Genomic DNA, 24,696 nt, shown 5'->3' with positions numbered 1-24,696 from the left:
AGTTTGCTTACTGCCACAACAGATTAACATTGGATGCGATCTCATTGGCTCTCCACTCCGCTCTGGACCACTTGGACAACAAAAACTCATATGTCAGGCTGTTATTCATTGACTACAGCTTGGCATTTAATACGATCATCCCCTCCAAGCTGGTTACCAAGCTCTCAGATAGAAACATAGAAACATAGAAAATAGGTGCAGTAGTAGGCCATTCGGCCCTTCGACCCTGCACCGCCATTCGATATGATCATGGCTGATCATCCAACTCAGTATCCCATCCCTGCCTTCTCTCCATACCCCCTGATCCCTTTAGCCACAAGAACCACATCTAACTCCCTCTTAAATATAGCCAATGAACTGGCCTCAACTACCTTCTGTGGCAGAGAATTCCACAGATTCACCACTCTCTGTGTAAAAAATGATTTACTCATCTCGGTCCTTAAAGACTTCCCTCTTATCCTTAAACTGTGACCTCTTGTTCTGGACTTCCCCAACATCGGGAATAATCTTCCTGCATCTAGCCTGTCCAACCACTTAAGAATTTTGTAAGTTTCTATAAGATCCCCCCTCAATCTTCTAAATTCTAGCGTGTACAAGCCGAGTCTATCCAGTCTTTCTTCATATGAAAGTCCTGCCATCCCAGGAATCAGTCTGGTGAACCTTCTCTGTACACCTTCTATGGCAAGAATGTCTTTCCTCAGATTAGGAGACCAAAACTGTACGCAATACACCAGGTGTGGTCTCACCAAGACCCTGTATAACTGCAGGGATTTGGCGCTCTGCGCATCCCTCTGCAATTGGATCCTCGACTTCCTCATCCACAGACCACAGTATGTCCGTATTGGTGGAAATGTGTCATCCTCGATAACAATCAGTACAGGAGCACCTCAAGGCTGTGTGCTCAGCCCCCTGCTTTACTCACTCTATACTCATGATTGCATAGCCGGACATAGTGCGAACTCCATCATCAAGTTCACCGACGACACCACTGTTGTGGAGCGAATCACTGATGGTGACGAGTCAGAGTATAGAAGTGAGATCGACCGATTGACCAAATGGTGCCAGCACAATAACCTGGCTCTCAACACCAGCAAAACCAAGGAACTGATTGTGGACTTTGGAATGGGTAGGATAGGGACCCACAGTCCCGTTTATATCAACCACATACTCGATGGTGGAAAGGGTCAAGAACTTCAAATTCCTGAGCATGCATATTTCCGAAGAACTTTCCTGGTCCCAGGACACTGACACAATTATATAGAAAGCACATCAGCGCCCCTACGTCCTGAGAAGACTACGGAGAGTCGGTATGCCAAAGAGGACTCTCTTGAACTTCTGCAGGTACACAGTAGAGAGCATGCTGACTGTGGTTCCATCGTGGCTTGGTTCGGCAACTTGAGCGACCAGGAGTGGAAAAGAATGCAGAAAGTTGTGACCACTGCCCAGTCCATCATCAGTTCTGACCTCCCTACCATCGAAGGGATCTATCGCAGTTGCTGCCTTAAAAAAGCTTCCAGCATCATCAAGGACCCACACCCTCCTGGCCACACACTCATCTCTCCACTGCCATCAGGTAGAAGGTACAGGAGCCTGAAATCTGGTACATCCAGGTTCATGAACAGCTTCTTCCCCACATCCATCAGGCTATTAAACTCGCCATCAATCAAACTCTGAACTATAATAGCCTATTGCACTTTATCTGTTCATCAATGTGTATATACAGTATATGGTCTATGCTGTATAGACACACTGAACTGTTCTGTATTTATGCTTACTATATTCTGTTGTGCTGCAGTAAACGAGAATGTCATTGTCCTATCTGAGACACATGACAATAAACACTCTTGACTTGACTTGACTTCAGGAGCTCTAACCGCGGTAGCCTGCAGGATTTACCATCATGGAGTTTGCAATCCCCTTGCCAGGGATCGACTTTGGAGCTCCAACCATGGGAGCCTGCGGACTTTAACATCGTGTAGCTCGTGGTCCCTGATTAGGGACTGACTTCAGGAGCTCCAAGCCACAGGATCTTTGATCGCCCCGACGAGGAAGCTTCGATCGCCCCAGCTGCGGATGGTTTGACTGCCCGGTTCATGGGAGAAAAAAGAGGGAAGAAGATTGGACTTTATTGCCTTCCATCACTGTGAGGAATGTGGGGAATCCACTGTGATGGATGTTTTTGTGAACGTTTATGTAGTTGTGTGTCTTGTTGCTTTGTTTTAGTATGGCTGTAAGGTAAATCGAATATCACTGTACCCTAATTGGTACACGTGACAATAAAATACCTTGAACCTTGCCCCACCAATCATTAAATTCATGGCACTGATTCTTTAAAATGCTCTGAGATCTCAATTATGAACGTTCACACGTATATATCCACATACTTTAAGGACAGTTGAATGCCTCTGTGCCATGGTGCCAAGGTGTTAGTGGGAAGATACTAGCATGGATAGGTTGACTGAATGGTGGAAGGCAAAGAGTGGGAATGTTCATAAATTCTAGGAGCAGAATTAGGCCATTCGGCTCCTCAAGTCTACATCGTCTTTCAATCATGGCTGATCTATCTTTCCCTCTCAACCCAATTCTCCTGCCTTTTACCCATAACCCCTGACACTCTGACATAACAGTGGCTTTATCTGGTTGGCTGCCAGTGACTAGCGGTGTTTCGCAGGGATCAGTTCTTTGACCTCGATTCTTCACGTTGTATATCAATGAAGTTGGATTAGAGAATTGAAGGCTTTGTGGCCAAGTTTGCGGATGATACGAATCTAGGTGGAGAGGCAGGTCATGTAGAGAAAGCAGGGACTCAGCAGAAGGACTTGGACTGGAGGGGCTAAGAAGTGGCTAATGGAATACAGTGTAGGCCTTGGTAAATTAATTGGTATTGGGACGAAAGGCTCAAATATTTTCTAAATGGGAAGATTCAGAAATTGGAGGTGCAAAGGGACTTGGGAGTGCTGTTGCACGATTCCCAAAAAGATAATTTGCAAGTTGAATTGCTAGTAAGGAAACAAATGCGACGTTAGCATTTATTTCAAGCAGACTGGAGTATTATAAAACTGGGGTGTAATACTTAGGATTATTAAGGCACTGGTCAGAGTGTATTTGGAGTATTGTGAGCAGTTTTGAGGAAGGATATGCTGCCGTTGGAAAGGGTCCAGAGGAGTTTTACAAAATTGATCCCAGGGATGACTGGGTTAACAGATCATGAGCGTTTGATGGCATAAGCCAGTACTCTGGAGTTTAGAAGGATGAGTGAGAACCTCATTGAAACTCACCGAATAGTGAACGGCCTGGATAGAATGGATGTGGAGAGGATGTTTCCACTAGTGGTAGAGTCTAGGACCAGAGGGCATAACCTCAGAATAAAATAATGCACCTTTAGAAGGGAGATGAGAAAGAATATCTTTAGTCAGCGAGTGGTGAATCTGTGGAATTTAATATCTCAGATGGATGTGGAGGCCGTCTTTGGGTATTTTTAAGGCGAAGATTGACTTATGTGCGGACTCGGTGGGCCGAAGGGCCTGGTTCCCCGCTGTATCTCTAAAGTCTAAAGTCAAAAAGGTTACAACACATGAGTGGCATAATGGTACTTATGGGGATGCTGTGAGACCTGGCATAGATTCCATGGGCCTATGGTTTATTTCAATGTCATGAGAAATAAATGAAATGTAAGAATTATGAAATTGAGCAAAAAGTTGCATGTTGCAGGGGAAATTGTTAAAAGTCTATGCAAATTATTACAGTCTATCAGGTAACTGAACCATTCCATTAGAGAGCAGTCCTGAGTTACTATCTACCTCATTGGAGATACTCGGACTAACTTTGATCCAACTTTACTGAATTTATCTTGCACTAAATGTTATTCACACTATTCCCTTCATAATGTATTTATGCGCTGTGAATTGGCTCGATTGTAATCACGCATCGTCTTTCAACTGACTGGTTAGCTGGCAACAAAAGCTTTTCATTGTACCTCCGTACACATGACAATAAACTAAATCCAAGCTCAAACTTAAATTAGCCGAGTAATTTTGATGCCCTCTTCCACCAAGCGTCAGAAATTAGACTTGCTGCATTGGGTGATGAAATGGGGTTGTTTAGCTTGCTGTCTCGCCATCCTCACCTGCCCGGAAAATTCCATTCCGTGTGCTCATTAATTTGTATATGTCTGAACTCAATGACATATGCAGACCTAATTATTTGCAAATGATCGAGCAGAATTAGAAATGGCCTTTCCACACCAGACCTTCAAAATTCAACTGAACAAATCATAACTAATAAACAAAAATGCAAAGAGCGCAAAAATGCAACAAGGATTAAGTACCCAGAATGTCAGGCTTTGGGATCAAAAAGGTGATAAATGTAATGTTATATTCATTACTAAAAATAGATCACAGAAAAGTACAGTACTGGAACAGGCCCTTTGCCTTCAACATCTGTGCTGAACTAAATGCCAAGATTACTAATTTCCTTTGCCCGAAAATGATCTATTTCCCTTTCATCCATGCATATCCATGTACCTATCTAAAAGGCTCTTAAATGCCAACCATCCACCTTCACCTCTACCCCAGCAGCACATTCCAAGTACCCACAATGCCCTCTGTGAAATAAACTTGCCCCCGCATATCTCCTTTAACCTTTGCCCCTCACATCTTAAAGCTATGCCCTCTAGTTTTTGACATTTCAACCCTGGGAAAGGTTCTGACTGTCTATCCAATCTATTATTTTATTAGACTTCTATTAGGTCTCCCCTCAACTTCTGCTGTTCCAGAGAGAACAATCTGTTTTTCCAATCTTTTCTTGTATTCTCTAATTCAAGCAGTATTCTGATAAACTTCTTCTGCACTCTCTCCAAAGCTTTTTCACCCTTTGTGTAATGGGCCAGCCATAATTGCGCATAGGTCTGCACACATAGTACCATTGGGTTAAATTAACCTTGATATGAGTAATGCACAATTGTTTGCCACAGGGTGCAGCCAGACATGGTTGTTGTCAAGATAGACACCTTGGGTTGGAGTTTGCATAACCTGGAGCTTACTGCCAAAAAGGTAAGTCAATTTTGTTTGACGCAGCTTGACTTGACTTGACTTGTCCATAAGAAGTAACATATTCAGTACACTCATAATTACATAGTAAGAATTCTTGGTAATTAACTCTGTGAATAAGCTCCACATAAATAAAACAACTTGCCATCATATCAAGTTAGTTGTGTCTGATGTCTGTCTACCCAAAACTGGGAAGTAGTTTCTAACACAGGTAATGTCTTGGGACTTATTAACTTTATTTAAGCAAATTTCAATGTATTTGACTAGTTTCCTTTCATTCAAAATGTCTTTAAAAAGTGTATTCTGACAATATATATTAATTCTTTAGGGAGCTAAGGCTGCAAGGATGGCAGGAGGAGCAATCAGTTCATTTCTACTGCTGGCTTCTGTGACTATCATCTCAGGAACAAATTATTGTGGTACGTTTGTTTATTGTTATTAAATCACAACGCAACAAATGTGAGATTTTACTGTCGCAAAAGTGCTTCAAAATGATGTGAAAATAGAAAATTGATATTTTGATTCTTTGCTATTTCTGGTCTGGAAGTAATTACTAGGTGTGCAAAACTGGTTCAACCAAAGCCAAAAAGTATACGGCCAATGCTTCAGCTGGTAAAGGTGCTGCCGCACAGCTCCAGCAGTCTAGGTTCAGTCCAGACCTCTGGTGCTGCCTGTGGAGAGTTTTCTGCTGGTGACCCAGCTCCCTTTCGCAGCCCTAACATGTATGGGTTAAGAGATTAATTGGCCACTGTGAATTGTCCCTGGAGAGAAGTGAGAGGTAGAAACTGGGAGAAGTTGAGGAGAATATGAAGAGGATAAAATTAATGGAGAATGAATATAAATGAATCAGCATGTTTTTGGGAAACTGAAGAATCTATTTCAATGCTGCTTGACTTGAAGGGATGGAGTGAGAAAAAAAAAGTGATAATCTGAACACATTTTTTTTTAAAATTATGTCAACCTGTTTCGAACCACCTTCCAACGTGAAAGAATGTACTATCTAAAGGTGTGAAGTCTTCACAAGATGCTATTTTGTCCATATTAGCAATCCATTGGTCATACTATGATTGATATCCAATTCTACAACCTCCAATTATAAATTATAATTATAAAACATTATAATTTCATAAGTAACTGAAAGTGCAAATGTGGAGCTGAGAAAGGTCATAAGGCAAACTATAAGATGTAAAAGCAAACTGTGATATAGAAAAAATAAAATCAAAAAGTGGAAGGAAAGGTAATTAGAACTGTGATTATTTTAAAGATCATTATATTAAAGGTAAAATATAGGAGACATATCTTGATATTATTCTTTGCAGTTCTTGATAAATAGTCCTTTTATTATTTTCTGTCAACATAGTAATTTGTTTGTGAAAAGTTAAGGAATATTATCCAAAATCACAATTCTAAGGATGCTGGAATTCTGTAATAGAAGAAAAAATTCAGAAAGTACTCAACAAGTCAAGCAACATCTCTTACCAAAATTCTGTCTGAACTGTTTATTTGTATAATTTTCAGTGTTGTGGGACAAGTTACAAGATTTGTAGCCCGACACATTAGCTCCTTTCAAAACACATGCTCTGACCTGCATGATTGTTATTATTTGCTGTTCCTAACATGGACGTAGAAAACAAATCTTGTAATTTGTATTTCTTCCTTGCTTCCTATTGTCATTTAATGTGTTGTGTAATCTATATTCTATTGAATCTGAGAGAAGAAAATGCTATCTTTAATTTTGTGTTTGTTTTGCATCCATTTGCCTATCCTTCCCTGAAATGAATGGTATGTTTACATCGCAATAGAGCAAATTGTCTCCAACAATATTGTGACTATCTCACATTTAGATGAGCAATTGGAAGCCCAGTTGGAATTGCATGTGTAAGAATATGGGAGGGGATTGGATCCACTTAGCTGTAATGCTCCCAGTGATGAAATAAACAACTTGAATTCAATATTAAACCCAACCAGTGACAAACTTTCACTAGTAGAGGCGATACAAGAGGACATCTGTGAGATGTTCATATTGTCAGTAGGGGCTAAATTAGAAAACCCTCAAAAACAAGGGCAACAATCACATAGTTCAATGAACATGCACACATTGGATGAAATTTGTAAGGTGCTGACTGATCACCATGATTACTGATTTATAGACAATTCTATCAACACTCTTAATTGTGTAAGCATAGAGCTCAAATTTATAACTTCCTGAGAAGGATTCCAAGCCGTTTTTTTTTAAAAGAGAATGATCATTTTGTCTGAAGTGGCTGCTGGAAGTCAGGCACAAATTGTATCTAATCTGGAATGTCACACATGGAAGAATACAGGCTCCAAGGATGGCAGGAAGAAATTTTGGAAATAGCTGGAGGACTGTCATTAAGATCAGTTCATGCATTTTTAAATGACAAAACATCACCACTACATTCATCCACCTACCACCTAAGTACTTCCAAAGACATGCAGGTTTGTAGGTTAATTGGCTTCTGTAAATTGTCCTCAGTGTGTAGGATGCAAAAATAGGATAATATAGACCTAGTATAAGTGTGATCAATTACCGGCGTGGACTCGGTGAGCTAAAGGGCATGTTTCTATCATGTATCTCTAAACTAAATTGAACCAAACTAAACTAAAACTAAGCTAAACTAGACTAAAGTAAATTAACCTACCAACATTCATCTACCAACAAATACTCAAAGATAGCATCTTGTAGGGTCCATTGGCCTCTTGCAGACTGAGCAGTACCATAAGCTCACAAATTACACAGATTGCCAAATGACTTCAAAATTAGACTGAACTGACGAAAGTGGACCAGGAACAGCTACTTGCAAGCAAATCTGCAGCCAACCAGTAGGGGATAATAAAAAAAAAAGTGATATTTCAGGGTCAGCGTGTTCCTGTAATGGTGAAGGGTGAGGCCAACAAGTCTAAGCAATGCTAGATGTCAAGGGACATTGAGAGCTGAATAAAGAAGATAAAATTAGCATTTCCATTCTTTCAGTCTGAAGTGGGGTTCCAACCCAAAATGTCACAATAGGCAATAGACAATAGGTGCAGGAGTAGGCCATTTGGCCCTTTGAGCCAGCACCGCCATTCAATGTGATCATGGCTGATCATCCCCAATCAGTACCCCGTTTCTACCTTCTCCTCATATCCCCTGACCGCTATTTTTAAGAGCCCTATCTAGCTCTCTCTTGAAAGCATCCAGAGGACCTGCCTCCACCGCCCTCTGAGGCAGAGAATTCCACAGACTCACCACTCTCTGTGAGAAAAAGTGTTTCCTCGTCTCCCTTTTAAATGGCTTACTCCTTATTCTTAAACTGTGGCCCCTGGTTCTGGACTCCCCCAACATCGGGTACTTTTTTCCTGCCTCTAGCGTGTCCAAGCCCTTAACAATCTTATACGTTTCAATGAGATCACCTCTCGTCCTTTTAAATTCCAGAGTGTACAAGCCCAGCTGCTCCATTCTCTCAGCATATGACAGTCCCGCCATCCCGGGAATTAATCTTGTAAACCTACGCTGCACTCCCTCAATAGCAAGAATGTCCTTCCTCAAATGAGGGGACCAAAACTGCACACAATATTCCAGGTGTGGTCTCACTAGGGCTCTGTACAACTGCAGAAGGACCTCTTTGCTCCTATATTCAATTCCTTTTGTTATAAAGGCCAACATGCCATTCGCTTTCATCACTGCCTGCTCTACCTGCATGCTTACTTTCATAGACTGATGTACAAGGACCCCCCAGATCCCTTTGTACTTACCCGTTTCCCAAGTTGACGCCATTTAGATAGTAATCATCACTTATTCCTTTTCTCCAGAGATGCTGCCTGACCTGCTGAGTTTAGTTTAGTTTCAAGAGATTCAAGAGATTCAAGATTCAAGAGAGTTTATTGTCATGTGTCCCAGATAGGACAATGAAATTCTTGCTTTGCTTCAGCACAACAGAATATAGTTGGCATAAATAAATACAGAACAGATCAGTGTGACCATATACCATTGAATATATATATATACACACATAAATAATCAGATAACGTGCAAAGGGTTATTAATGTTCAGAGCTTTGTTTGAGTTGAGTTTAATAGCCTGATGGCTGTGGGGAAGTAGCTATTCCTGAAACTGGATGTTGCAGATTTCAGGCTCCTGTACCTTCTACCTGAAGGCAGCGGGGAGATGAGTGGGAGGCCAGGATGGTGTGGATCCTTGATGATGCTCCAGCCTTTTTGAGGCAGGGACTGTGATAGATCCCCTCGATGGTAGGGAGGTCAGAGCCGATGATGGGCTGGGCAGTGTTTACAACTTTTTGCAGTCTTTTCCGCTCCCGGGCGCTCAAGTTGCTGAACCAAGCCACGATGCAACCAGCCAGCATGCTCTCTACTGTGCACCTGTACAAGTTCTAGAGAGTCCTCCTTCACATACCAACTCTCCGTAATCTTCTCAGGAAGTAGAGGCGCTGATGTGCTTTCTTTATAATTGCATCAGTGTTCTCGGACCAGGATAGATCTTCAGAGATATGCACGCCCAGGAATTTTAAGCTCTTGACCCTTTCCACCATCGATGTAAATGGGACTATGGGTACCCATCCTACCCCTTCCATAGTCCACAAACAGTTCCTTGGTTTTGCTGGTGTTGAGAGCCATGTTATTGTGCTGGCATCATTTGGTCAAACGGTCGATCTCACTTCTATACTCTGACTCATCTCCATCAGTGATACGTACCACAACAGTGGTGTCGTCAGTGAACTTGATGATGGAGTTCGCACTCTGACCAGCTACGCAGTCTTGAGTATAGAGTGAGTACAGCAGGGGGCTGAGCACACAGCCTTGAGGTGCTCCCGTGCTGATTGTTATCGAGGCTGACACATTCCCACCAATATGGACAGACTGTGGTCTGTGAATGAGGAAGTTGAGGATCCAATTGCAGAGGGATGTGCAGAGAACCAGTTCTGAGAGATTTGTAACCAGCTTGGAGGAGATGATTGTATTAAATGCCAAGCTGTAGTCAACGAATAACAGCCTGACATATGAGTTTTTGTTGTCCAAGTGGTCCAAAACGGAGTGGAGGGCCAGCGAGATTGCATCCACCGTTGATCTGTTGTGGCGGTAAGCAAACTGCAGTGGGTCCAGGTTTTTGTCGAGGTAGGAGTTAATTTGCGCTATGATCAATCTCTCAAAGCATTTCATCACCACAGGCGTTAGTGCCACTGGTTGATAATCATTGAGGCACGTCACCTTGCACTTCTTGGGCACCGGTATAATTGATACTTATTTAAAGCAGGTGGGAACCTCAGACCTCAGAATTGAGAGGTTGAAAATGTTCGTAAAAACTCCAGCCAGTTGGTCCGGTTTTTAGAACACGACCGGGTATGCCATAAGGTCCAGGCGCTTTCCGAGGGTTTACTCCTCTGAAGGATTTTCTGACATCGACCTCTGTGACCGTGACTGAAATACCATCACAGCGAATGGGGGCACGAGAAGGCTCATCAGTGTTCTCCCTATCAAAGCGTAAAACGCATTGAGCTCGTCAGGGAATAATGTTTCGCTGACATGTGAGCTGCCTCCTGATTTCGCCTTGTAGTAGGTGATTGCATTCAGGCCCTGCCACAGCTGCCGAACATCCGTCTCATCCTCCAGCTTGGAGCAGATGTCCCTTTTGGCCTTACTAAGATCGTATCTGGACTTCATGTAGTCCTCGGCATCTTCAGACATGAATCCCCGGTGTCTGGACTTCAGAAGAGTGTGGATCTCATAGTTCATCCAAGGCTTCTGTTTGGGAAACACTTGGGAGGTTTTTGTTGGGATACAATCCTCCACACATTTCTTTATGAAGTCTGTAATGACTGTGGCGTATTCATTCAAGTCCGTTGCCGAGTCTCTGAACATTGCCCAGTCTACAGACTGCAAACAGTCCTGTAGTTGTTCCTCTTCCCTTACAGTCGGCTGCTGGGAGATCCTGCCCGACGGCCTAGTTTCCGGACTCCATGAAGGCCTCCCTGGTGTGCACAGGTAAGGTTCTTACTCTACCTGCGCACCTCCATGAGGTTGGGGGTTCCCTTCTGATCGGGGATTCCCTTACCGTCGCTAACATCGGGAGTTCGCAGTAGCACTAATGCATCTAAATGCGTTAGCAGCTCGCTATTTACAGCGTTGATTTCAGTGGATTCTCTGATGCAGGTGAGTTCAAAAATACGGTATTTCACTATTTTTCGTTGTGCCATTCGCAAAATGTTGCCGCAGGTAGGGGCCATCTTAGAGCATGTTTAGAGATACAGCGCAGAAACAGGCCCTTCGACCCATCGGGTCCGTGCCGACCAGCGATCCCCGCACAATAACACTATCCTACACACACGAGGGACATTTTTTTTACATTTAGCAAGCCAATTAACCTACAAACCTGTACGTCTTTGGAGTGTGGGAGGAAACCGAAAATCTCAGAGAAAACCCACGCAGGTCATGGGGAGAACATACAAACTCCGTACCGACTGCACCCGTAGTCGGGATCGAACCCGGGTCTCCAGCGCTGCATTCACTACTAGCAACTCTACCGCTGCGCCACCGTGCCGACCTCCAGCATAACCAGCATGCTGATTACTCCAGCATTTTGAATCTATCTAAAGAAGATAAAAGGTCGTTTATGGCAAATATAGAGAACAGAAACAATGGCTCTATTGGACTATAGAATGATCCGTGGGTAATTTAAAAAAATAAATGAGAGGGGACACAATACGGCATAGTAAGCAACATAAAGGAGAAAGGAAAACTTCAAAGCATTTTATGAATATTGTTGATCCTCTTGTTGATCAATTAACATAATTGACAAAGAAGTATACAAACAAAAGTTTAATACAGCTTTGTCTATACACAAATCATCTGAAATATATAGGCATACAATTAATCCTTATAACCCTTCATGAGTTAACTGCTGACCACACAACTACAGTATCTACAACTACAACTACTGTCTATCTGCAGCATATTAAAGACAATGTGGAATTCAAGAGAAAGTGTAGGAATCATTCGAGACCACAGCGGTAATTTGTGTGAGGAGGGGGAAGACTATGATAAGCAAATACTTCTCATGGAGAAGGGCACAATACATCAGACAGGTGCAGCAAACAGAACAACAAAATGATGCCTCATTCCAAGCAAGTTATACTCCTGCTCAGTTATAGAGTGAAGAAGACTCAGAAGCTTAGCTTCCTAAATCTTAGAGCAGAGGTAGTTGAAGCACAAATGAAATTATAGCTTATTGCATAGAGAGCAACAATGAACAATAAACAACATGAGCCACAAACTGCTGGAGTAGCTCAGCTGGTTAGCCAGCATCCTTAGAGAACAAGAATAGGTGACATTTCAGGTTTGGACCCTTCTTCAGACTGCAAGAAGAATCAGGACCTGAAACATTTCTTATCCATGTTCTCCTGGGATGCTGCCTGACTGCTGAATTACTCCAGCATTTTGTGTTCTTTTTTGCAAACAAGTATCTACGGCTCCTTATTTCTAAATCAAACATGATTTGCGAAATTAACACCATTTAGAAAATATACAGTTTGTAACTTAGATGTTAGAGCAATGGTAGATTAAAAAGAAACAAATTGTTTTTACACAGGAGGCTTCAGAAAATGTAACATTATATAACATTAAGTGGCTTTCACACCAACCGAGTTTGAGTGATGCCATCTGCATTTTGCAGTTTTGCTGAAGGATAAGTTGGGTGAATGTAGTGCAAATTAATTCCACATTAATAAAATTGGCTAAAGATAGGTCTGAAGAAGGTTTCGACCCGAAACGTCACCCATTCCTTCTCTCCAGAAACGCTGCCTGTCCCGCTGAGTTACTCCAGCTTTTTGGTCTATAACAAAATTGGCAATTGATTTTTGTACAGTACAACATCACCATCTGCTGGTAAATAACTGGTATTGCTTACCATTCAATGTTCCCACGATAGCCTGGAGTGTTCCAGCTTCCCACCATTCCCCTTTCTACCCAGTTGGCCGTAGTTTTCTCTTCCCTTTTAGGCAGTCCTTGGGTTTGAGAATGACTTATTATTGTTCCAGTTTTAAGGTGAGGTCTACGCAAGAACCTCAGACTCTGCCTCAGGTGGGGCAGGTGGTGCTTGACAGGGATGATGGTCGGACATAGTGCACTTCTTCCACTTTTGCACAGGTCCTCCGCATGTCCCATCATAGAGGCATAAGGTGCTGGATATTCCATTTAATTTTTTTTAATTTTGAGTGGTCAGGAGACAAAGGTTAATATCCAAGAACCTATGACGTTATGTTTTCAGAGAGATTGTGAGAATGCCTTTAAAGAGTTTCCTCTGACCTGTTAACAAATCTTTTGGCCAAAAGAAGCTGGGAGTAAAGAGGTTGTTTATGGAGACAGACATGCCGGCATGTGTGTAATGCTGCCTGCCCAGTGGAACTGGTTGTGGATGATCAGAGCTTTAATGTTGCCCTGGGCGAGAATGACAATAAAGGGTCATCTTTCTACTGGTAGATTTGGAGGATTTTTCAGAAAAGGCACTAATTGTACTTCTCCACTGCTTTGAATTTGTATTGGAAATTTATGTTAGATGTGTACATATATATCTCATGGGTAGCATAGCAGTTTGAATGTATTAACCAGTTGCACATATAGCTCTTCGTTTCTTTCTCAGTATTCTGCATTGCGCAGGTTCCATATAAGTAAAGGGTACTTAGAAACATAGAAAAATAGTAGACCATTTGGCCCTTCAAGCCAGCACCGCCATTTAATATGATCATGGCTACTTACACATACAGAGTTTAAATTGGCAATTAGCATGGCATATCAAAAACTAATAAGGTGGTGGTGAGGAATCAATTGAAAAAAATAGGTTATTTGAGTCTGTCAAAGAACAAAGCTTATCAGTTCATGGTATGAGTCTGGAACTTTGAATTAATGAAAACAAATCAGTCAAAGTCCAAAGTTAACTGTGCTGGGAGAAACAAGGAAGATATGGTGACCATACCTATCTTTATACTTTTAAAATTTGGTGTATGGGTGTGTGTGTGTGTGTGTGGATGTGTGTGTGTGGTTTTGCATGTGAAACGTATTTCCTCGAAAACCAGACGCAAAAACGATGAGATTTTTTCAATTTTGGTAGGGATTTTACTTATGAGTTCAGAAATCCACTCCCTGGTCAACTATTTCCCCAGATTATGAATAAAATTGATCACAAAACTCAATTTTTAAAATCTAAACAGCGCTCAGCAGCTGCTGATGTCACAATGCCCACATGCCGACCAATCCAGGCCCACCTGCCTCCAGGCGCCGCCCCCCTGCCGCTGTGGATTAAAGCCCCGTGCACAGCACATGTACGCTTGCGCCATGCCTCCCGCAGCTGGACTCCCACGTCCGCACACCCGCCCGCCCACTCAAAATGCTCTGCAAATCGGGAGGTCACCGGAGGTCACAGCCGGTCACCGGCTTCAACATGGCGGCGGCAGTTATTGTTGCTCGGGGCATTACTCCCTCTGGGAAACCTGAAATTCCTCCGTTGATCGCAGGGACACGGAGGATCATCACGTGAGAGATGCCGAGGCTCTCCACGTCGCCCGAGGTCAGCCCCGTCAGAGCCGCCCACTCACCTAGTTCAGGTCCGCCCTCTCCCTCTCTCTCCCGCATCATCTCCCCATCCTCCTTCCCTCTTCCCCCTCCCTCTCTCCCTCCCTCCCGCTGCAAACCCAACGTGCTGCCAGTCGCACCTCTCGCAAGTTATAAAAACCTTGCAAAACCCTCCCCCTCTCTCTCTCCCCCCCCCCCCCGTCTCTCTCTCTCTCTCCCTCTATCTCTCCCATCTCTCTCTCCCCCCTGTCTCCCTCTATTTCTCTCCCATCCCTCTCTCTCTACCGTCTCTCTCTCTCTTCCCCACCTCTCTATCTATCTCTCTCTCTCTCCCTCTCTCTCTCACCCCTCTCTCTCTCTCTTAATATATTAACAAGGGGGGTAGTTAGCGTGTGTCCGGGGGGGTAGTTAGTATGTGTGTGGGGGTGGTTAATGTATGTGACGCCGCATGCCTCCCCCCCTCAACCACACGTTGAGGGAACAGACCCAACGGGTCTGCACTTGGTCTAGTAAATATATAAATCAGACACAACAGATTATGAATAGAAACTGTGTCACTGCAAAAGCGGGTACAAGGCAAAAAGGCTACTCGGAATCAAGGGGTTGGATTAGAAACTGGTGTATGCGGTGAGATGTGTGAACTTTGAGTTTATATATATATATAGCATAATATAGACAATAGACAATAGGTGCAGGAGTAGGCCATTCGGCCCTTGGATCCAGCACCGCCATTCATTGTGATCATGTCTGATCATCCCCAATCAGTACCTGTTCCTGCCTTCTCCCCATATTCCCTGACTCCGCTATTTTTAAGAGCCCTATCTGGCTCTCTTTTGAAAGCATCCAGAGAACCTGCCTCCACCCCCTCTGAGGCAGAGAATTCCACAGACTCACCACTCTCTGTGAGAAAAAGTGTTTCCTCGTCTCTATTCTAAATGGCTTATTCTTAAACTGTGGCCCCTGGTTCTGGACTCCCCCAACATCGGGAACATGTTTCTTGCATCTAGCGTGTCCAAACCCTTAACAATTTTATATGTTTCAATGAGAAACCCTCTCATCCTTCTAAACTCCAGAGTGTACAAGCCCAGCTGCTCCATTCTCTCAGCAAGATTCAAGATTCAAGATTCAATTTAATTGTCATTTGGACCCCTTGAGGTCCAAACGAAATGCCGTTTCTGCAGCCATACATTACAAACAAATAGGCCCAAGACACAACATAATTTACATAAACATCCATCACATCGCTGTGATGGAAGGCCAAAAAAACTTATCTCTCCACTGCACTCTCCCCCCCCCCCCATGTCAGAGTCAAAGTCAAAGCCCCCGGCTGGCGATGGCGATTGTCCCGCGGCCATTAAAGCCACGCCGGGTGGTGCAAGGTCGCACACCGGGTCTTGATGTTGGAGCCCCCGGCGGGCGCTCGCAGAGTCCCGCGGCCATTCCAAGCCGCGCGGGGCGGTGATGTCAGGCCCCGCTCCAGGAGCTCTTCGACCCCGCAACTCGGGCGGGAGAAGTCGCCGTTGCTAGAGCCCTGAAAAGCGGTCTCCCTCCAGGGACCCGCGGGCTCCCGGTGCCGCCGTCCGCCAGACCCGCAGTTGCAGCCTCCGAATCTCCGGAGGTCGGGCCACAGCAGCAGCAGCGCTCCACCACCGCTCCACCCGCTCCGGACTCGGCCAGCTCCGCGACGGTGAGGTGAGTCGTCGGCACCAGAGTCCCCGGTCTTCTCCTGTTGGAGGCCGCTCCTCGTTGCAGCCCCAACGACAACGGAGACCCGACAAGAAAAGGTCGGGTCTCCCGTGCAGGGAGAGATTTAGAAGTTACCCCCTCCCTCCCACCCCACCCCCCCCCCCCCCGCACACACACACCCCAACAAAAAATAACAAAAACTACATAAAAACATAGACAAAAAATAATAAAAACGCAGACGGGCTGCAGAGGCCGCTGCTGACGAGAGTCGCGCCGGGAATTAACCTTGCAAACCAAAGCTGCACTCCCTCAAGAATGTCCTTCCTCAAATTAGGGGATCAAAACTGCACACAATACTCCAGGTGTGGTCTCACTAGGACCTCTTTGCTCCTATATTCGATTCCTCTTGTAATAAACGCCAACATGCCATTCGCTTTCTTCACTGCCTGCTGTATAATTGGAGAAAGTAATATAATGAGAATTGTTGGTATGAATGTGTCTGTACAAAACAATTCTCTATCCATCCTTTTAAATGCAATGTTAGATATCATAAGTAAGACAACATTTTCTGTGAGTATATTTGTTTTTACACTGTTGTATGAGAAATATAGTTTAGTTTAATTTAGTTTAGTTTATAGATACAGTGTGGAAACAGGTTGGGTCTCCGCGTACACTAGTTCCATCCTACATTCCAGTGACAATTTACAGAAGCCAATTGACCTACAAATATATTTGGAATGAAGGAGAAACCCGCAGCACCTGAGAAAACCCATACCGTCACAGGGTGAACATACAAACAGCACCCATAGTCAGGATCAAACCCAGCTCACTGGTGCTGTAAAGCAGCTCCACTGCTGCGTCACTGTACCATCCATTATGTTTGATAAGTGAAATCAATTGAACTTAAATAGATTTTGCAAACAAAATTTTGACATGTATGAAAATGGCCTTGAGGAATGCTGAAGATTCTGCAACGTTCAAATTGTCAATAGTCAGATTTATTCGTCATATACACAATAAAGTGCAGTGAAATGAACTTGCCAGCAGCAGTACAATAAAAAAGAGCACACAATCTATATAATTAAAACTCAAATCTTGACCAGTTCCTGTTTGCACTGCATATTGATTTTAGAAAAATCGCTACCACTTACGGCTGTGATTTTTGGCCATCTTACTCAGTCCCACTCCGCTGCGCAGGACAAGAGGATTTTTCCCATTGATTAAAAAGAAAAGACTTATTAATGTTTAAAAAATGTTGAGATTCTCTCTCCTACCATGAAGGCCATGCCCCATCTGGTGGGATGGGGGAGGGATTATAAAAGTGTGGACTGCCTCGGTCACTGCAAGATGGGGGAGCGGAAGGTCACAACTCTGTCTGAGCTGCGAGTAACACTGAACACATGTCTACTAAACTATGAGTGGTTTTATTGACCAGTGAGTGCCCTTAATGTGGTTTGAAAAAGCAAATGTGGTGGTGGTTGGTTGGTTTGAAAAAAACAAAGCAAATGTGGTGGTGGTTGGTTGGTCAGATGCAGAGGATTTTTCCCATCGATGAAAAATAAAAGAGTTATTAGTGTTTTAAAAATGTTGAGATTCTCTCTCCTGTCAATCACACCATGAAGGCCAAGCCCCTTCCGTGGGAGGGGGGAGGGACTATAAAATCCAGAAGTGTAGCCGTGGCTCAGTCTCTGCAAGATAGGGGAGAGAGAGGTCACGACTCTGTCTGAGCTGTGAACCAACTTAACACACTGAACGTAGTTTTTATGTGGTGTTTTGTGATGTTTTATGTAGTTTTGTGGTGGTTTCACCCTGCTTGAAATGTTATGAAACTGCACTTGAATTTGGTGGCCTTGCAGCCTGCTTGAAATGGTATGAAACTTATACTCTTTGCTTCCTGTCTGTCAGCCAGTTCTCTATCCATATCAATACTGAACCCCCAATACCATGTGCTTTAAGTTTGTATACTAATCTCTTATGTGGGACCTTGTTGAAAGCCTTCAGAAAGTCCAGATATAACACATCCACTGGTTCTCCCTTATCCACTCTATTAGTTACATCCTCGAAAAATTCTATGAGATTCGTCAGACATGATTTACCTTTCATAAATCCATACTGACTTTGTCTAATGATTTCACCACTTTCCAAATGTGCTGCTATCCCATCTTTAATAACTGATTCTAGCAGTTTCCCCACTACCGATGTTAGACTAACTGGTCCGTAATTCCCCGTTTTCTCTCTCCCTCTCTTTTTAAAAAGCGGGGTTACATTAGCTACCCTCCAATCCTCAGGAACTACTCCAGAATCTAAAGCGTTTTGTAAAATTATCACTAATGCATCCACTATTTCTGGGGCTACTTCCTTAATTTGTACACCTCTATGAGGGGACCCCTCATCTTTCTGCGCTACAAGAAATAAAGTCCTAGCCTGCTCAACCTATCCCAATAGCTCAGGCATGAGAGTCCCGGCAATTACCTTGTAAATCTTCTCTGCACCCTTTCCAGCTTGACAACATCTTTCCTATAACATGGAGACCATAACTGAAAAGAATACTCTAAATGTGTCCACACCAAAGTCTTATACAACTGTGTAACATGACCTCCCAACATCTATACTCAATACTGACTGATGAAGGGCCATTGTGCCGAAAGCCTTTTGAAAATACTATATGTGTTGCTACTTTCACTGTGATTCTCACTTTCACTGTACTTTCAAGGAACTATGTACCTAAACTCATAGATCCCTCTGCTCTACAACACTCCCCAGAATCCTACCGTTCATGGTGTAGGTCATGCCATTGTTGGACCAGGGCAAATTGTTACGAAACATCTGACGAAAATATATATATATCTCTTCAGAGCCCCAGCATTCTCCACCCTTGCATCTCCTCGAATAGATTCTGTCACGCTGGAGGACTTATTCAACCTTATTTCTTGCAATTATTTCAGCACTTGCTCCTTCCTGACATAAGCAAGCTGCAGAATATTGGAATAGCCTGCTCTTAGCTCTCCATGTAGGATCTAGCCTCCAGATTCTTCTCCCTGGTGCATACCAATGAGAAGTGTTCCTTTTGTATCTCACTCTTATCCCTTGGCTACTTGCAAAGATTTCCTTTCTAGTCACTGAGGGGACCCTTTGCTGCCTGAGCTACTCTGTTGATCCTAATGTACTTCTGAAACGTTTCTGGATTCTCTTTAATCCTACCTGCCAAGGCCATTTCACGGTTCCTTTATGTCCTCTTCATTTCTTTCTTGTTTTCTCCAAAGTCCCTATAAACGTTAAGAGACTCATTTAATAACAATCTCTTATACGGCAGTTAGTGGGCATCTGCAGCAGTGCCCTGGGATGGTTCAGGTCCTATCTGGCAGACAGAACCATGTGTGTTAGCCTTGCTGGGTTTGAATCCTCTTCCGCTCCCCTGTCATATGGGGTTCCACAGGGTTCGATTCTGGGGCCCCTGCTTTTCTCGCTGTACATACTTCCTCTGGGTTCCATCCTTAGAAAGCATGGCATCTCTTTCCATTGTTATGCAGATGATACCCAGCTTTATTTGCCGCTGAGGAGGGAAGACGCCTTTTCTGTAAAATCACTTCTGTCTTGTCTTGATGACATTAAGTCCTGGATGGCCCTGAACTTTCTAGGATTTAATGAAAAGAAGACAGAGGTGATTTTATTTGATCCCAATGGCTGCCGTGAACCTCCGTTTGTTGATTTTGCCCATTGTCACGGTACGTGAAGCCAACAGTTCTGAACCTGGGTTTTAGGATGGACAGTGACTTTAAATTAGATCGCCAAATATGCGCGGTGGTTAAGTCCAGCTTCTTTCACTTAAGGAAGCTGGCGAAGGTGAAGCCCATTCTCGAGCGGCAGCATTTTGAAACAGTAATCCATGCCTTTATTACATCTAGGCTGGATTACTGTAACGCGCTCTATTTTGGAGTTGCTCGTTCTTCACTGGCTCATCTCCAGTTGGTTCAGAATGCTGCTGCTCCCCTTTTAACTGGGACTCGAAAGAGGGAGCACATATCGCCAATTCTGGCCTCCCTCCACTGGCTCCCAGTGCACTTTCGAGTTAATTTTAAGATACTGTTATTTGTTTTTAAATCTCTGAATGGGCTCGCCCTGCCTTACCTCTCTGAGCTGCTCCACCCATACGCTCCTGCCCGGTCCCTCAGGTCAGCTGGTCAGCTGCTCCTGGAGGTACCGAGGTCTAATCAGAGGCTCAGAGGGGATCGAGCCTTCTCTGTTGCTGCTCCAGCGCTCTGGAACACCCTGCCGTTGCACATCAGACAGGCCCCCTCACTGTCCATCGTCAAATCCAGTGTTAAAACACATTTGTACTCCCTGGCTTTTGACCATGCCTGAGACTTTGCTTCTGTTTTTATTGTTTTTAATGTTTCTTTATTTTACATGTCTTTTCCTACTATTTCTTTTGACTGTTATTATTGGTGTGTTTCACTTTTTTGTCAATGATTAGTGATGTACAGCACTTTGTTGCAACGATGATTGTTTTTTAAAGTGCTCTATAAATAAAATTATTATTATTATTATTATTATTATTATTATTATTATTATTATTATAATTATTATTATTATTATTATTATTATATCTGACATACAATGCCTCCTTTTCCCTGATCAAACCTTCAATATTCTTTGTTAGCCAAAGTTCACAAAAACTTGCTATCTTTGCCTCTTACCCTCACAGGGACAAGCTGATTCTGAAGAATTACCAGCTCATTTTTAAACACCCCTGATTCAGTAGCTTCTCCAATCTGCCTCTTCCAGATACAACATTATCAAAATCTGCCTTCCCCCAGTTCAGGGCTCTAACTCGAGGACTTTTTACACAGAGGGTGGTGAATGCCTGAAACATGCTCTCAGGGGTGGTGGTGGAAGCAGATATGATCATGGCATTTAAGAGACTTTTGGATAGACACATGGATATGCAGGGAATGAAGGGAAGTGGTTTAAGCACAGGTAGATAAGAGATGGTCTTGGCATTATATTCGGCACAGACATTATGGACCGAAGAGCCTGTTCCTGTGCTGTACTGTTCTATGTTCTGTGTTCTTTCCTAATATCACCTTACGATGAATCATTTAAAGTTTAAAACATAGTAGAGTGATCTTAGTTTACCTAATTGGGGAAACTGCTTGGATTGGATTTGCCACATCTTTTACAGCCCGTGTAAGTTTATGTTCCATTGACAACATTCACAGAATTGCACGCTTGATATTGCTCTATTCCAAGGGCCATGAAAAGCTCTGATTTAATATATAAACAAACCCAGTGTAGGTTCTCAGTTATCGAAGCATTGTCAATTGCAATTCATGATGCACATTTATTAGATATTATGATACTGAAAAGGAAGACATTAGAAAGAAGCTATCACTGAAAATGGTGCTGCACAGAAGCCTACTTTAATATTACATCATGCAGCATCACCTTGCCACCATAACTTTCTATTTCTTCCTCCCTTATATGTTTTCCCAGCTTCTGCTTAAATGTAGCTGTATAATTCACCTCAACTAATCACTGCGGGTGCAACTACATTCTAACTAGCCTCTGGAATTTAATAAGTGGTTTTAGATTAATTGTTAAAAATATTATGATGAAAGGTACCAAATTCACAATCCTGTTGGCATATTATAAATAGTGTTTTTTTTCTTCTTTTTATAGGAGTCAGAGGCCCTCCAGGATTACCTGGACCAAGAGGCCCACCAGGAGAAAATGGCATGATGAATAGAGGGCCACCAGGTATGCCTGGATTAGAAGGACAACAAGGAGTACAAGGAGCATCCTTTGTGGGAAAAGCAGGAAATCCGGGATTACCAGGAGTAAAGGGTAAACAAGGACCTTGTGGAGAAATTGGTGACATAGGCCCTCAAGGATTACAAGGACTGGATGGTCTGCAAGGACTATATGGTGTTCCGGGTAAAAGTGCAATACCACAAAATGGTGAGCCAGGTTCCCAAGGACCGCCAGGTTCTCCAGGACCAGAAGGCAAAAATGGAACATATGGAGAACCAGGGTTTTCAGGTTTGCGTGGAGAAGAAGGCAACATTGGGGTTGGTCTGCCTGGTATCACAGGAAAAAAGGGTTATCCAGGGCCACAAGGTAATTCGGGATCTCCTGGAGAAGGAATTGCAGGAACACCAGGAATGCCTGGTACTCTTGGCAGTGTGGGAGAGAAAGGTGATATAGGGAACTCTGGTGATCCTGGAAGTCCTGGACTTCCAGGTGAAAGAGGAATACAAGGTCCTTCTGGTATAGCGATCACAATAGCAGGAGCAGATGGTAAACAAGGCGTGGAAGGGCTTCCTGGGATAAGGGGCCAACCAGGCCCAAAGGGTGTAAACGGTAAACCTGGCTCACCAGCTATTGGGGGACCAGGTTTGCCAGGTGTTAAGGGTGATCCTGGCCCCAGGGTGTTTGGTAATACTGGTGAGAAAGGAGATCCAGGAGTAAATGGAGAACTTGGTGTTTCAGGGCTCAAAGGAGCACCGGGGCCTATAGGTCCAGTGGGAGAGCAAGGTGTTTCAGGCTCAAACGGCAATCCAGGGCTTTCAGGAGATCCTGGGGAAATAGGGCTGCAAGGAATTCCTGGAATACAAGGTGAGGAAGGACCATCAGGTTCTCCCGGAGTAGCAGGAATTCCAGGAGAAGAAGGTATCCGAGGGCCACAAGGACGACAAGGACCACCTGGTCCACAAGGTGATGAAGGATCCAGGGGTAGAGATGGCGAGTTGGGAAAAAGAGGACTTCCTGGTTTTCAAGGGCCTTTGGGTTTGTGTGGCTTTAATGGATTGGAGGGACTTTCTGGAATTATTGGTGATCGAGGTTTAACTGGACCTCGAGGTCCTCTGGGGCACAAAGGAAACCAAGGAGATCCAGGTCCACCTGGTCCATCAGGCCGATTCAACGCTTTCATGTTCAATGAAGCAGCTGATGATATGGAAATACAAGGATCACCAGGGCGTCAAGGCCCCCCTGGCCCCCCTGGCCCCCCAGGGCCACCAGGTCCAGCTGGAGAAATAAATGTACCATCCAGTAGACACGGTACCTATGCGACATCGGGAATGTTAAATATTGGTCAGGGCTTTAAAGCTATTCTCTCCGCACCATACTCTACACCAGGATTGCCAATTGTTTTTGACAGAATACAATTCAATCAAGGCAACATCTATGATCCAGAAACTGGAATTTTTACATGTCAGGTACCTGGCATCTACTATTTCTCATATCACGTCCATGTCAAAGGCAAAAGTGTTCAAGTTGCATTATATAAAAATGGCAAACCAATTCTATACACATATGATGATTACAAAGAACGAAAGATCGATCATGCCTCAGGGAGTGTTGTACTACAGCTTCAAGAAGTAGATCAAATATATTTGCAGTTGCCTTTAGAAAAGTTTAATGGTTTATATTCCTCCAATATAATGCCGTCATCCTTCTCGGCATTTCTGATCCACCAAACCAATCCAATGCAATTGGTACAGTTGTGAGTTGATAATCTCAATTACTGTATTTTGAATGATAATAAAGAATTCTGTGATCATTTATTAAAAAAATAAAAGATACACAAGCCTGCACAAAAGGACAGATTAATAAATCATTAAGGAATCCCTTAAAGACCAATGTCTATGTTTGATAACCTATAACCTTTTTACTGGAATTACCTGGTAGATAAATTTATTTTGAAGACAATATTTGCACCATGAAAAATTGTTGTTTTGCATCTGCGTGCTACTGAATACTTTAAGGAAAGGTATTGAATGTTATAAATTCTCTGTCGTGTGCAGAGAAATTAAAATGAAATTGCACGTAATTTAAATTCCATGTTCAAAAGTATGATGCCAACTACACAATACATCTTACAAAACATAGCATTCAACAAAATTACATTATCTTTCATTATAAATACAGAAAAGGCTTATAATATCTTTAACACCATTATGTGATGCTGCTTTTGTTATGAATTGTATCCACCATTTAAACAGTGTTAAGGGCCTGTCCCACTTAGGCAATTTTTTAGGCGACTGTCATAGTCGTTGCAGGTCGCCGAAAAACCGGCGACTATACGCCCCTACGACTTACAACAGTACATACAAAAATATTATAATAACATTAAAATTTAAATTATCTATAATATCTTTAACATACAACTGTGCACACAAAAATATTATAATAACATTAACATTTAAATTATCTATAATGTAACTTTAATGGAATTCACCGATGTCATCACCGGAAACTACCTATGTCATCCTGGCGACATCCTACATCATCCTGGAGACAGCACTTACATCATGGTACATCAGGCTACCCCCATTGCCATCAAGACCACAGTCGCCAAAAAGTTTTGAACATTTCAAAA

At 43.2% G+C, this 24,696-nt stretch overlaps 1 protein-coding gene across 2 annotated transcripts; it reads left to right on the top strand.

Moving 5' to 3' along the window:
- Positions 1-3,081: 3,081 nt before the first annotated feature.
- On the top strand, positions 3,082-24,455 carry LOC129697333 (collagen alpha-1(X) chain-like). 2 transcript variants are annotated; one of them, XM_055635783.1, is made up of 3 exons: positions 3,082-5,051; positions 5,377-5,467; positions 21,996-24,455. In XM_055635783.1, exons 1-3 carry the CDS (start codon positions 4,986-4,988, stop codon positions 23,822-23,824), a joined length of 1,986 nt encoding a protein of 661 aa, XP_055491758.1. In that variant the 5' UTR covers positions 3,082-4,985; the 3' UTR covers positions 23,825-24,455. The 2 variants fall into 2 exon arrangements, with proteins under 2 accessions (XP_055491758.1, XP_055491757.1); XM_055635782.1 differs by having other exon boundaries at positions 3,082-5,259.
- The last annotated feature ends 241 nt before the right edge of the window (positions 24,456-24,696 follow it).

The sequence above is a fragment of the Leucoraja erinacea genome, chromosome 5 (genome assembly GCF_028641065.1).
Source record: "Leucoraja erinacea ecotype New England chromosome 5, Leri_hhj_1, whole genome shotgun sequence".
Lineage (NCBI taxonomy): Eukaryota > Metazoa > Chordata > Chondrichthyes > Rajiformes > Rajidae > Leucoraja > Leucoraja erinaceus.
The sequence above is the reverse complement of the archived record's forward strand: the minus strand, read 5'-3'. Positions and strand labels throughout refer to the sequence as shown.